Source organism: Arvicola amphibius, chromosome 4, assembly GCF_903992535.2.
Source record: "Arvicola amphibius chromosome 4, mArvAmp1.2, whole genome shotgun sequence".
Classification (NCBI taxonomy): domain Eukaryota; kingdom Metazoa; phylum Chordata; class Mammalia; order Rodentia; family Cricetidae; genus Arvicola; species Arvicola amphibius.
Window position 1 is genome coordinate 156,677,099 of NC_052050.1, and position 14,441 is coordinate 156,691,539.

At 44.5% G+C, this 14,441-nt stretch overlaps 1 protein-coding gene across 1 annotated transcript in view; it reads right to left on the reverse strand.

Annotated features, from left to right (window-relative positions):
- Positions 1–14,441, reverse strand: part of Myo16 (myosin XVI) — a 351,974-nt gene that overhangs the window by 156,927 nt on the left and 180,606 nt on the right. The window contains exon 21 of the mRNA XM_038326520.1: positions 10,917–10,989. Within this exon, the coding sequence (XP_038182448.1) occupies positions 10,917–10,989 (73 nt within the window). The remainder of the gene's footprint in view (positions 1–10,916; positions 10,990–14,441) is intronic.

Consider the following 14,441-nt stretch of genomic DNA (forward strand, 5'->3'; position numbering starts at 1 on the left):
TGGACGTATCCAGAAATGCCACATCTCCAAGTCAAATGCTCAGTTCTCAGCAGCCATGTTGTTGGAGCCCCAGTGACATATGCCAGATGTCCACCCCTTTGGTCACATCTCCCGTCTTTGGCTTTGGCCCCTCTTCACCTCTTCTCCTCGGGCCCTTCCTTCTGACACTCTCCCCAGGCGCTCTCCAGCTCCCCACCTCACCCCTGCTTTGCCTATAGCATACCTCCTGCAGGGCTATGCCCTTTGGTCTCACAGACCCCTTCCCCCCCTCCCATCTGCTTCCTAAACACATTCAGATCCTACAATTAAAACAAATACCATCTAGTGGTTCCATTCCACAGAACGGATAATTTCTCTTTCGTGCACTTAAGGTAAGCACTGCATGCTAAGTTCTAATAATTTTATATATCACTTATATTTCTCAGTAACAAAATTGCCTCAGTATTAAGGGACTTAAACGACATTCTGAGTGGAGGAAACACAACAAAATGAGTTTTTGAAATAAGGTGGAATAACTGAAAATTTCAGTTCTCCTTCTCCACTGGCTACTTTCACAAACATTTCTCTTTTTTGTAATTAAAATGGACGTGGCAAGCACAGCTTGCTCCTTTCAGAGCGGGGATTTATCAGACACCAACTTGGACAGCTCCACAGAGAACGCTTTTCCCCCAGAACCCCTACTGGGGGTTGGTACACCACGAGGGAATTACGGTTGCTGGCGAGGCTCTGACGGACAGGCGTGAGCTTGATAAGGTAAGACAAGGGGAATAGACCAGCTGAACAGCACCCGCAGTGCAGAAGGCTTTGCTGCGGTCCCGCATGCTGAACACAGCCTCCCCTTGCCAGCTGTAAGGTTTCACACCATTCAATTCTGGTTGCTGCAGTCACATTGCAGGAAGAGTGATGGGTCCCATTGGGTCACCAATCTCTGCTTCTCTTGCACCTTCAGCCCTCAGTGTGTCCCCTGACCTGACTGTGTTTATTCAAGAAAATCGACCACATGAAGTGTGTTCTTATCAAAGGAGCTTTCTGCTTTAAATCCCAGAAACCCCCAGCTTTCTATATACCCCACGGAATACAATTGTGAAGGACTAGAGACCAAACGCTCTAGGGGAGGAGCCTGAGAGATGACTCTGCTGGGTAAGGCGCCTACTGCCAAGTCTGAAGACCAGAGCTCAATTCCCAGACCCCCGTGGTAGAAGCAGGGAACAGATTCTTGCAAATTCCTCTGAGAGTGAGTGACGGCTGTGTGCACCAAGTGCATGCATGCATGAGCACACACACATGCACACACCTATGCACACATGCACAATTGTGTGTGTTTGTGCGTGATTAAACTGTTTTGAAGAGAAAGAAGATTCTGTAAGTTCAATGGTCATGGACAGAGTAGTAGTGGGAAGACTGTGATGGAAGAGGAATTCCAAATTTAAAGAGATCTAATCTTGTTCTTTGGGCTTTCCCGTGGCTACAAGGCAACAGTGCTGCAAAGGCCCTGTTGCAGCGGACAATCTTTAAACCTACAGAAGTTCTTTCACACCCAAGACCAAGTGATCAGAAAGGAGAGCAATTTTGGGGTGTTAGTTTTCTATCTAGAATAAGAAATTTTGTTCTTATTGTATTTGTTAATATCTCAGATTTATTGTTTGTTTTTAATCTATTTTCATGAACATACATTTTTTTTTAATTTTTTTTATTTTTTTGGTTTTTCGAGACAGGGTTTCTCTGTGGCTTTGGAGCCTGTCCTGGAACTAGCTCTTGTAGAGCAGGCTGGTCTCAAACTCACAGAGATCCGCCTGCCTCTGCCTCCCGAGTGCTGGGATTAAAGGCGTGCGCCACCACCGCCCGGCCATGAACATACATTTTATACCTATTTTGATGTAAGTGTATTCATTAATACTTTATTTGATATTTTCTATATATAACTCTCTACCTATCATATTAACAATAATAACTTGTCTACGTGACCCCTCCTGCTGCAGGTCACTGGAAAGAGAATCACATCACTGACTGGCAGCTGGGAAACAGACTTTGCTCCTGCGTTCTCTAGAAAGAAAACAGATACGAGCTTCCACAGGAGGGATGGGTATCCAGAGAGGAGTAGCTGCTACACGGGGTACAGTGACATTAGACCTGGGAAGACTTGGGAATCCTGGGGAAGAAGAGTCCAAAGAGGTCTTTCTGGAGAAAACTGGGGATCCTTCAAGTTTCACTCCCTGAGCATGGCCTATGCATTTTGTTTATTATATTAATTTCACTCTAAACATAATCTTAGCCATCACCTCCACCTTAACACTGGTGCCAGTCTCCTTGGCTTCAATTTCCAGTATTACATCCGTGTGAGCCATTTATCTCTAATGGCACTGAGTTACCAAATACTAGGCGTATTTTACTAGGGTAACTTTGGATTATATCCGTGTGGCTCTGGGAACACAGGGGACAGTTAAATACAGAAGTCTTTCTGGGGAATGAACTTCAAAACTACCTGTAAATGTCAATAAGGCAACTAACACAACCCTTCTACCTCATGATTGGTACTCAGCTGAAACATAAAAAGTATACATCATTAACAACAAAAGGGACCCAAACTGCCAAAACTCAATGAATCTGTCTTCATTTTTCACTGTATGCAAACCTGTGTGTGTGTGTGTATGTACGTGTGTGTATGTGCGTGCATGCACACGTGCACTTATGAGAGTGTATAGGTGTACAACACCATCAGAGGAAACCTTAATAAGCACTTTAGTTAGGGTTCCAGGGTTTCTAGAATCATAAATTTGCATCAGGAAACTAAAGGATTATTGGCTTCAATGCCAAACAATTTTTATTTCTCATTTTGAGATCTACCCATCAGAGCACATTAGATCTCCAGGTACTCCTCAGAGCAGACTCGAAAGTGGGTGAAGGACAATACTGAGTAGCTATTTAATTAGCATGGATACTGCTCTTATTAAACCACACGCTTCATACATTCAGTGAACTACCAGGTTTAATAATAAAAACGATGCATTCCTTGAATCCTCTCTTCAGCAACAGAACCTCCCTGCTTATCCAGATGGCTCGTCATTTGTATTAATGACAAACTTAATTTCTTGAGTAAATGTTCACCAACTGTTCTCCATTTTTACTGCTCAGTGAAATCTATCTGGAGCAGAACCAGGCAGGGCATGGCGCATACATCACGAAATTGAAGGGGAGGATGGATGAAAGCTGACTCCTGCAGAAGGCAGAGCCCCTGTGCCCCACAGTGGGGACGGTCATCCTTGCTGCTCACTGGAATTAACTGGGTACTTTGTGCAAAAGGCTGATGCCTGGTTCCGACCCTGAACCCATTAAAACGGAGTGGGGTTGAGGCACTGATGTGTTCAAAAGCCTTTCAGATCGCCATAGAACATACCAAGCTAGACAAGGAGAAGCAAATGAAGCCAATTTGCCAATTAGTTCAGCAGTCAATCTAGAGATATATGCAAAATGTGTTGTGTATTACTGTGCGCTTGTGTGTGTACTTAAGAGAGAGAGAGGGGGGGGGATATGTTGCAATTTCAGATACTAAACATTTCTCAATAATGTCTAGAATATTTAACTGAGATGTCGATAGGTATTTTCTAAGAAAGCACTGAACAGACTGACGCCTACTGGAGATACATTGAAGTAAGTTGGCTCACAAGCTTCCGTGTGGGACTCCTAAGGCCCTTAAGAAGTCAGTTAGATGATGGGTCTCCAATTCGCCTCCTCTGAACACTTCCTTTTGTCTACACGGCTGATGTGATTCCCCAGGGAGTCAGCTATGTCTGAAATCAATATGTTGTCTACAAAGTAGAAGCTGTGGGAAGCTGGAGAAAGCAACCTACCTCCTTCCAGCTTTCCTTTTAACAATCGTGGATCTTGTCTCCTTGCCCAAGGCTTCCCACCCCACCGTTCTGGCTTAGAAAAGGCACATTTCCTGTCTCCTATCCCCATCTACCTTGCAGACTGAGCATCTCAGCCCTGGCAGCAGACAGGCCCCATTGAAATAGCCATAAACTCGTTATTGTAGCAGCATCGAACCCCTGTGGGAGACCCTCCATCAGCAGATAGACTTCCTTTGGTTTGTTCAGTTTCATTTTGGAGAGTATGCCAGCTGGTCCTGGTCCCCGAAGCCTCTCTGTTGACAACCTTTCTGGATGAGGCATGGGGTCTTGAAGAAGGCCTGGGTCACGTGGGTTTGCTCCCTGTCTTCATCAGAGGAGGATGCTCTTTATGTAGGGCCTGCTGAGCCCTGACTCTCCTCTCCCCCTCCTGCTCTTCGGTCCTATGAGGATCACGCCTCCTACCCTGGGGCCAGGACACGGTGTCTAGAAGATATCTTACAAGAGGACACAACTTTGCCATATATAACGGTTATTGTTGACAGAGGGTATCCCAGAAGAGCCATGGGACAATAAATCTCCATTCTTCTAAATTATCCAGTACAATGAGTTCTGTCACCACAGCACAAAACTACCAGTCAGATCACGGTGTTGAGCATGACCAGTTGATCCTCAGGAGGCAGCCACAACAAAGCACTCCATCCCATTGGAGGCAGTGTTCTATGCAATGATAGCTAGCTCAGGTGGGAGAGCGTCCATTCAAAGGGAAATGACCTTAGATATTTTGAAGGACACCTCATAAATCACACCTAGGCTCAAGCAAAACCAGACTCCAGAATTAGAAACAGAGCCTTTGGCCAGAACGCCCTCAATTCAAAGCTTCTGTCCTTGCTTCTGACTGTTTTCCATTTTCAAAGAAAACAATGAGTGTATATTTTTGTTGTTATGGCAATAAACTTTTGGTTTAATTAACATACTTTTCACATACAGTTACAAGGACAGGCCTAAAAATGATTGACATACAATTTCCGCCAAATGTATTGTCCTTGTTTACATCACAGCCACAGAACTAGAGGTAGAGATAAGAACTGCAGACGGACGGAGCACTGCGCGCGAGGTCCCGTGGGTCTAGGTCTGAGTTCCCGTGGGTCTAGGTCTGAGTTCCAGTTTGATCCCACAAGGGCTTTGGGTTATCCTTAGCGTTCTTAAGACAGTCAGACATCAAACAGGACAACAATCTCACTCAAAGGAGAAGCATAACAAAACATCCATTTTCCATCATAGGTAAACAGCACCCATAAGCACTTCCCTAGTTAGTACCATTAGGAATTCAGGTTTTTATTCAGATTGGATATCTGGACAACATTTTCTCTAGAGTTTTTATGTAGTATTAATTAGTATTCAATACAGCGATATTGGTTATTAAAGAATAAATATGTGATAATGAAGTATTATTCTTTTTCCTGTTGCCATGACAAGGGAGGCCTGAGGAAAGAAGCCTGTGTTTTCCTTTCTGGTGGGAGGGTGCAGGCCAGCACAGTGTGGGGGTGTAGGCCAGCACAGTGTGGGGATGTGGTGGCTCATGGTGGGAGGGTGCAGGCCAGCAGTGTTGGGGTGTGGTGGCTCATGGTGGGGGTTGCAGGCCAGCACAGTATGGGGGTGTAGGCCAGCACAGTGTGTGGTGTGGTGGCTCCTGGTGGGAGGGTGCAGGCCAGCAGTGTTGGGGTGTGGTGGCTCATGGTGGGGGGTGCAGGCCAGCAGTGTTGAGGTGTGGTGCTTCATGGTGGGAGGGTGCAGGCCAGCACAGTGTGGGGGTGTGGTGGCTCCTACCAGAAGGAGGAGAAGACGAATGATACCCTTTATCTGGCTCTCTCCTCTTTCCTCTCCCTCAGTCCAGGACTTCAGCTATGCGGCACTGCTACTCCACATGCAGGGTGGGACACTTCCCTCTTTAGGTTAATCTTCTTTTCTGGGAATGTCCCCAGAGCTGTCTCTCTCTTAGATGATTCCAAACCAGTCAAGCTGAAGTGAAGGAACCATGAGCTTGACATGGAATATGTTTCTAGTATGTACATAGATTCACACGAATTCTTCATTTTTGTTTTGAGGCATTTTCTCTTCATTGACACGGTGCTAGGGTGGGAAGGCATTCCTGCCTCTCTGACTGATATTAAATGGACGTGGTGTAAAATTCTGCTGTGGAGAAAGGAGCTAACAGCACATGAAACTTATTAAAGGATTATTATCTTTGCACTTCTCACAATAGCAACTATCCCATCTCTAAAGGAAAAAAAAAACCCAGCCAGTCATTAAGGGGAAGCAGCTACTCATAGTAAGGCTTAGATCTGTCTTCTGATAGACTGCTGGTTGGATTGCCTTTACCAACAACACGGCAGCAGGCTGGATTCTGAGCCTGGATCCGTGGGAACTACCGAGAATGACATAAACTATCTGTGCTTTGCTTCAGCACCAAATGATGTAAATGAATGCACAGAACATGTGTTGAGAAGTAGAGTCATCAAATGTACAGTTCATATATATAGTATATATCATAAATTTATATATATATATACATATCAGCTTACCTGAAGAGGCCTCCACACTCTTCCCATACATAGACTCTGATATCATAAGAGGCATATTAAAAATTCCATGTGGTCATATACTATTTGGTTTCTTTATTTTTCTGTGTAACTGCCCAGCAGAAAACACTTAAGACAGAGCTTGTCATGCTACAGAAGCATGGTTTTGGAATCTGCATGGAAGATGAGTTAAGATCGCTATGAGACTGCCCACCAGTTATTCGACACATGGGTCCCTACTGATGCCCAGCAGCGTTCAGGGATGTGCTGTGATTAAAATCACCTGGACAGTGCCCATGGAGAGCTAAAACAGCAGCAGCACCTCCACGGGACGATTAGAATTGGCCCTTCTTCACAGGGCTAGCATCAGCCTAAGGCGGATAGCAGATTTGTGAATGCGGAGTACTGATCAGGCCACAGTGCCCCAAAGCTTGCTCCTTTGGGAAGCTGCAGAGGAAGCTGGCCAAATGACTGCAAAAATCCAAAGTAGCCCTCTGAGAGCAGCCTCCACAGGGGTCCTCCTAGAGAGAGCCAGGGAAGGCAAGCTGAGGTCCAGCTAAGAACTGGTGTTTCCCTGAGTTCTTGGCCGAGGGAGACTCAATAAGAGCCCTCTAGCTGAGTCATCCAACTCTGGTTCCAGGGTCAGCCCATTCTCTGGTCGTGCCCAAACTGCTGACCCTGAGAATCAGGAATGTCACAGGTATTTGTGCCTTTAACCTCTTGGGCATTCTCTGGACCCCATTACGGGTGGCATTTTAACTTTCCTTTGGTATCTAGGTGCCATAGTCCTTCCTCTGCTCACAGACTTTTAACACATAGCTGAGCAAACCAAGGCCAATGCTTTTCACGTCTCAGCTGTTTTGCATGCATTTAGATTGGTTTTAATTTATAGCCCTCCCTGTAGCCACTTTCCCTGCATCTTGCATGAAAATATTGGTCATCATGAACTCTCCGCTGCTGGGTGATGTGGAGGGTGACCTCGTGGTTTATCGCATTGTGCTCTCTCCTGCCTTTGGGCTTTTTAAATTTCTGGATGGAACATGAACATTCATTATGTAGGTTTCCTCTCCTCACCTTCTACTCCTAGCACTCTCCTTTCTTCTGCTTTTCCATCCGTCCGTCCGTCCGTCCGTCCGTCCATCCATCCCTACCATAGCATATTTCTGTCCACGGAAGCACCTAACACTACTGCAGAGTTATATAATCTAGAAGATTATATTCATATTATGGTAGTCTGAATGTAACTGGCCTCTATAATCTTGTTGGGAACGGCACTATTAGGAGGTGTAGCCTTGTTGGAGGAAGTGTGTCACTATAGGGGTGGGCTTTGAGATCTCATATATGCTCAAGTCATGTCCAATGTCTCAGTTCACTTCCTGTTGCTTGTGAATCAAGATGTAGAATCCCCAGTTCCGTGCACCTCCAGGACCATGTCTTCCTGCATCGTGCCATGCCCTGCCATGATGATACAGAACTAAACCTCTGTACCTGGAAGCCAGTCCCATTTAATGTTTTCCTTTAAAAGAGTTGCCAAGGTCATGGTGTCTCTTCACAGCAACAGAAACCCTAACTAAGATAATGATAAATCAAGAAGTTGTAACTCATTAGAAAGTTCCCTCCCAGTCCACTGCCTCCCTACATTGAAATCTTATACCAACGGTTACAGGGCTGGAAGGCAGTGGGTATGTGAATGGAACCACTGTCTTGGTTAACAGCATGACTGCTTTTATAGAGAAGGCTTTTGCATCCCACAGTAGAAAGGTGCAAAAGGGCTCTCCAAATGAGAAGAGGACCTCAGCAGCCTCAGAACCTGGAAACTGTGGCATCTTGCTCTTGGGTTCCCAGACTCCAGAACTGTGGGCAATGACTGTGTGCTGTTTACCCAGTATAGGACAATTTGTGACAACAGCACAGAGATAGTGAAGTGTCCCATAGCACCATGATGACCTGGTAGGGTGACGAAGGACACAGAGGTAGGGGAGCTTCCTGCTACCTCCTCCAGGGTGTCTCTCTTCTAATCACCTAACACTGTTCACTACAGGGTGAAAACCACCAGCAACTCCACTGTGAGGTTTTCTTCCTTCCCGGTCTTATCCTCTACAAATTTCAATTGCAAACATATTTGATAAAATTCAGCTATGTACAAAATAATGTACCAGACAATTTCAAAATCCGTGTGGAGTTGGCACCTTAGTCAATAGCTGATCTTTCTGTCAATAGCTCAAAGCAGGAAGGAATGAATGCTTATAAAGGCAATACCATCCCTCAGATGTGCTCGTGAATATAGCAAGGATTCCTTAAGCATTGCTGCTTAAGTGTGCAGTGGAACGGAAAATGAGGAAGTCCTGTTCGCAACAAAGGAATCCACAGAGAATCAAACCAGTGGCCTTTAAAAAAAGGTTCATATGCAAATTTTGGAATTTACTGCTTCTAGGTAAAGATTTTGCATTTAGACTAAGAAACAACCTTATCTTTCCAGAAGATTCCTGGTCACCATTATGTACAGCAGCAAGGCAGACTTGCTAAGAAAATGGGATATTAAAAAAACTATTCTTTCATAATCGAAGTCTAAGAATCAATCTTGACATTTTACCCATCAGTGCTTAAAGCTAGCATTTAAACAAAGATTGATTTGTGTGTTAGATCTTAAGGGAAATGTCCCATTCCTGATACCCAGAGATCACAAATGGTGAGTATATTCTGAAATATATCATTAAAACACCCAGCAGAAAGAAAGACTAAGGGATGTGTGATGGTGGGGACAATGTATGTTTTAATAAAGAAGCAGCATGAATACTGTGTACATCATCTATGAGCACAGACTGGACATGTGACCTGAGCCTGGGTGTGGAACAACAGTGCAGGAGGCCAGTCTCCCTAGAATGGGACTTCCTGGGACATCCTCCCGCTATGATTTCTGAAAAGTTTCTGCACCCCAATGAGCCTCTCCGCTGGGGCAATAATCTAAATCAGACCAAATCAAACCAAATCAAGAAAAAGCCCAGGTTTAATGGATACCAATGCTCTCAGGTGACCTTCCAGCCGCCCAGAGAGGAGACAGGGAAGAAAAAACAGAAAACCAAGTGTTTGTTCTCTGGGGTACAATTTAAATACCTTGTGGGAGTGGTCTTGAGCATCTCTGAGGAGAGGTCATCATTTCTCAGGCTTTCTCAAGGCAGTTCCAAGGGAGCTTGGGATGGAACTTCTACCTGAACATTCCAGAGTCTTTGGATATATGAATGCCAGGGGCTGTGGTGTGGCCTTAACCCAAAATTTTCTATGTGTCATTTGCTGGGATATGGGCAAACAGTGGATGTCATTGTATACATGGAGGGGTGTGTGTGTGTGTGTGTGTGTTTGTGTGTGTGTGGGTGTGTGTGTGTGTGTATTTTGGGGTGCAGTGGGCTCCTGCTCATTCTCTTCACCTCCTTCATAACTACAGTTATACAACAAACACAGGCAGGTATGAACAAGTGTGAAGAAAGAGACTCCTGACCTGTGTTGTCTTCTAAGTAGTGTTCTCTTTCTTAACCCCAGATTGGAGGAGGTATAGAGCTGTTTTCTACTAAAGCTGAGCAAAAGCACAGTTTCCAGTGTTCTCACAAGAGAGGCAACTATACAGTGGGATATTCCACACCACTCCCACGGCTGTTGTCAGTGCCTCATCTTTCGCTCTGCAAGCTGGCTCTTCACATAAGTAGGGAAGCCAGAATGACAAGAGACGATTCACCTTGGCCCAGATATCTCTGCCACTAAAAGTCACAGACCTGGACTTCACATGGATTCTATGTAACTCCTTATCCAGTATCACTAATACCCGCATTGCAAAATAAGAAAATAAAGGCAAATAAATCAATCACAAAGTACACATGAAACTCCACAAACAGGCAGCAACAAATTCAGTTTTCTCTAAGTGTTGTGTGGTTATATGAGTGGTCACTAATATCTCTGCTTTTCTTTAACTTTTAAGTTTTGACTATTTTTAATTCGCTTTAAAAACTATCCCTGTATACTACTAAGATGTATATACAGATAAGATCTTTCTTAAAAGCATCCTCAACTGGAGGTGAATGAAAGACAACTAATAATTCTCCAACACGACTGTGTGGATCTCTCCAACAATTCTATGAATGCCATACAAGGAAAGCCCACAAACGGCAGCATGAGGCACAGCAGGGACCCTGCATTCTATGCAAGCCTAAGCTCTCTGAGGCTTGTTTCCCGATTTCAGATACCTCTGTTTTTCATCTTCTGATCAAGCACAACATTCACGTGCCCACACACAGTTAAGGACCTTCACGAGAACCGTGAAACTCAGGACTCTGAGCACATGAACCATGGAGTGATGATGGATCGGCCAGACACCAGGAATGCTAACTTGAGCTAGGAGAGGACATCCTTTGTTAAGCTCATATTTGAATATCTTAATACATACCACAAGTTTCAAATCGATTCACATTCACAAGATTAAAAAAGAAAACCGACTTACTTGCTCAAATTCATTCTTTTGAAATTCCTCAAAACCGAAAATGTCCAGTATTCCGATGTCCAATGTCTGTGGGCTGAAAGGAAACAGGGCAGAGTAAACGGGCATTCCAGTAGCCTCCCCTTTAAGGAGACTGCAAATCCCACAGCGAGGTCACAGCCAATTTAAATGAAAAATCAGTGAACAGTGACTTTGGAGTCTGGAGGAAAACTCTGAAAGTTGGCAGCACCAGGCCACCCCTTTAAGGCTCCTTCCCACACTATACCCTGATAATGCACCTTGCTTACTAGGTTAGAAACAGACTATGGATGGGTGACGTCATATTTGTTTCTCTGGAGCTGTGTCTGTGTCCTTCCCACTAGACCAGACCTGCTGACCCTCAGAACTGTGAATCCACATGCTCTGTGGCTCCCTCTCCCTGTGTGCACTCTTAGGTTCCTCACACAGTCAAGATTGTTCCATTCTGTATAAGAGCTACGTTAGGAGGTAGGTGATCTCTGATGGGCCAAATTTTGACCCTTCCTGCTGTTATCTTCCCCATGGACTGTTTACAAAGAAAGGGCAACTTTGACGAATTTAAAGCATTTTGTTATTCAGTGTGAACTGTCTTTGTGGGAATTCATGGCAGTCTTGGTGTGTAGTGAGAGTCCTAGTTTTCTGTGTCCAAGTGGCAGGTGAGGAAGGACAGGGAGGGTGGCTCTGAGCACCCAGGCTCCAGGCACCGATGAGAAGATATTTGTCATAAACATTTTGGAAATTTAAATTGACAGATCTTTTCTCAGAAATTATTCTGATCGTAACAAAGCTAGGAAAATGTTTGAGTCGTTTGCACTGGTGTTGCCATGTGGATGCGCTCATTCTAAGGAAATGGCTAAAATATCACTAGAGGCTTATGACCAAGGCTTTTCATTGGCTAACTGTAGTGATACCCAAAGAAATGACTAATGCCCCACAACCAAGATAAGGAATTAAGTGTCATACATGTGTAGTACATTAATGTGGTAAGAACGGTCCCATTTACAGGGAGTGAAACACACTCTCTAAACAGAGCATTGCCCAAGTAGAGACAAACAGTCAGGAGGAAACAGAGCATGCTCAGGAGAGGGAAACAGGATTTGTGCTTACTTCTCATCTTTGCTTAGTTATTTTGATAACGGCAAATATTCTACCCCATGCTTACAAAATTGTATGAAAACATAGGAAACGTTCAGCAACGATAGTAAGTCAGAGAAAAGCTAGAAACAAAGTATTCTTTAGAAGAACTGGAAACTGTGTAACGCCAGTCATGTTAAACAATGCACAAGGATCACCCCAGTGGATAAAGCCCTTGCCAAGCAGGCATGAGGGACCTGAGTTGTGTTTTTAAATATCTGATTGGGTTCCAAACATGTTTAGTCACAAACTTAGATAGCTTAAAAAAATCCAGAGTTACAATAAAAATTAAATGTAAGTACAGTGAGGATATCTGTCTGCAAGGCCTCAGGGGAAGTCATGCTTCTTTAGACACTGGTTTCGGTCCCATACAACCTAGTGGGGTTGTGTCTGTGACCTTGGTTCTAGGAACTTGCAGTCAGGGAGAGGCCTGTGGTGGTACAGAATGTCCAACATGGCTGCCATCCCCTGGAAAGCGCCGGTCCTGTCACACAGGTGTGACACTCTTATGTAGGCTGCAGAAGAGAGAAGCATAAACAGCCTCAGACTCACCAACACCACCGTCTTTCAGGTGTAAGGAACATAGCTATGACGTGGGGCCTCTTTACGTCAATTTTCCGAGAGTCCTAATCGGAGCTTTCCATGTGGCCTCATAACATACATTAGTTTATTAGTAAATTAAACACCTTTTACATCACACAAATATTAACTGCTGGGCCACTAGTCTGTTTGATCACATGTGCATGTGTGGGTGGGAGAAGGTTTGACTCTTGAGTCAAACACACCATCGGAGCTGAGGTGTCATGGCAGGTAGTAACCAGGTTACTTTTCATTCACCCTCATCCCCTTAGAGTTCCCCTGGAGAGTCCTCTAAGGCACAGGTAGGCTCAGGAAAGGGACTCCAAACTATTTAATCACAAGATAAAATACATTCTGAAAAGATGGTAAGTCAAGGAAAGTCTTAGTCAGGAGCCATGACAGAGTGGGGTTAAACCCAATTTCAACACATGACAAGGAGGCCTTCAGCAAGGCCTGGATGTGAGGCATTCTTTCAGGCAAGATACTGGGAAAAAGCCTTGGCAGAAAACCCTCAGCTAAGTTATATTTGAATCAGCTTCTTTGGCAGAGAGCAGACCAATAGGGCACCAGGACAGGTAAGAATTATTCTGGATGCCTTCCAGGCTTGAACATCGTTGTTCACCTCATTGCCCTTGGGGGCACCTGGATTCACACAGAGGTTAGTTAGTATTGGGGTGTCTCTGAAGGGGTTGACTGCTGTATCCCCTGCAAGCTGTGCATTCACAAGTCATGTGACTGTCATAAAAATGAATGCGGTAAAAGTCTCTTGTTCCCTTTTATCTGTGAAATCTGCAACTCGGTCCAGCGCTGTTAACAAACACATGTCCCTTCCGTGAGAGCCCGCACTTACAGCCAAGCTGTATGCAGACGCGTTACCAAGAATATCTCCAGAAACAGAAATCAAGTCAACCTACTACGTGGTTTAATTATTTTTTAAAAGCCATAAACAATATTTAAATGATATCAATGCTTGCATTCCGGATCTAAAACAAACTCTCATTTCAGGATGACGGGAGACTGGGTAAATAAAGCCTCGCGACGCCACCGATTGCTCTCTAGTCATTAAAAGGATGGTTCTGCAGCTCAGAAACACAGATGAATAGTTACGGTAAATGAAAACAGCCAGGTGCGAAACACAGCATCTGAGGGATGAGGCAACAAGGGCCTTCATATGTGCCTAGAGACAGCCCAAATTGGAAGTTTGGAATGTGATTTGGCTTCCTTTACTGAACTAAAGAAGTGATTGTGGAATGACCCAGAAATTCCACTCCTGGGCATGTATCCAAGAGAGCGAGTCCATATGTCCAATCGAAGACAGATACGAGTCTCCGGGGACTTCTTTGTTCGTGCAATAAGACTGGTAATGTTAAACCAAATGATGAGCCAGTTACCTGTGTTCTTATGTTGCTGTATTTTTTTACAGAGGAATCTTGGACAGAAGCAAGCTAAGAATGAGTAACTAATAACAGTTGAGTGTGCACCTTAACTCTGAAAACTAGGTGGAAGCAGCCACCCAAGTAAAAGAAAAGGAAGGAACCAAGTCACCCTGAAGATCATGCAGTTAGAGGCCGCAGGGTCATAGGTGGATGCAGAATCCACAGAACCATATAGATAACGAGGAGTTAAGGTAGGCTGTCCTTCAACGGAACAGTAAGGAGATGTAGGTTCGTGTGGATAAATGCTAAGTGATAGGCTCTTAGATACATGTTTATCTTGGCACGAGTAAGTCCAGAATAACCTTAGGGTATGAATTTTATGACCATCCTGCTACAAGTCCCCACAGACCATTTGTTATCA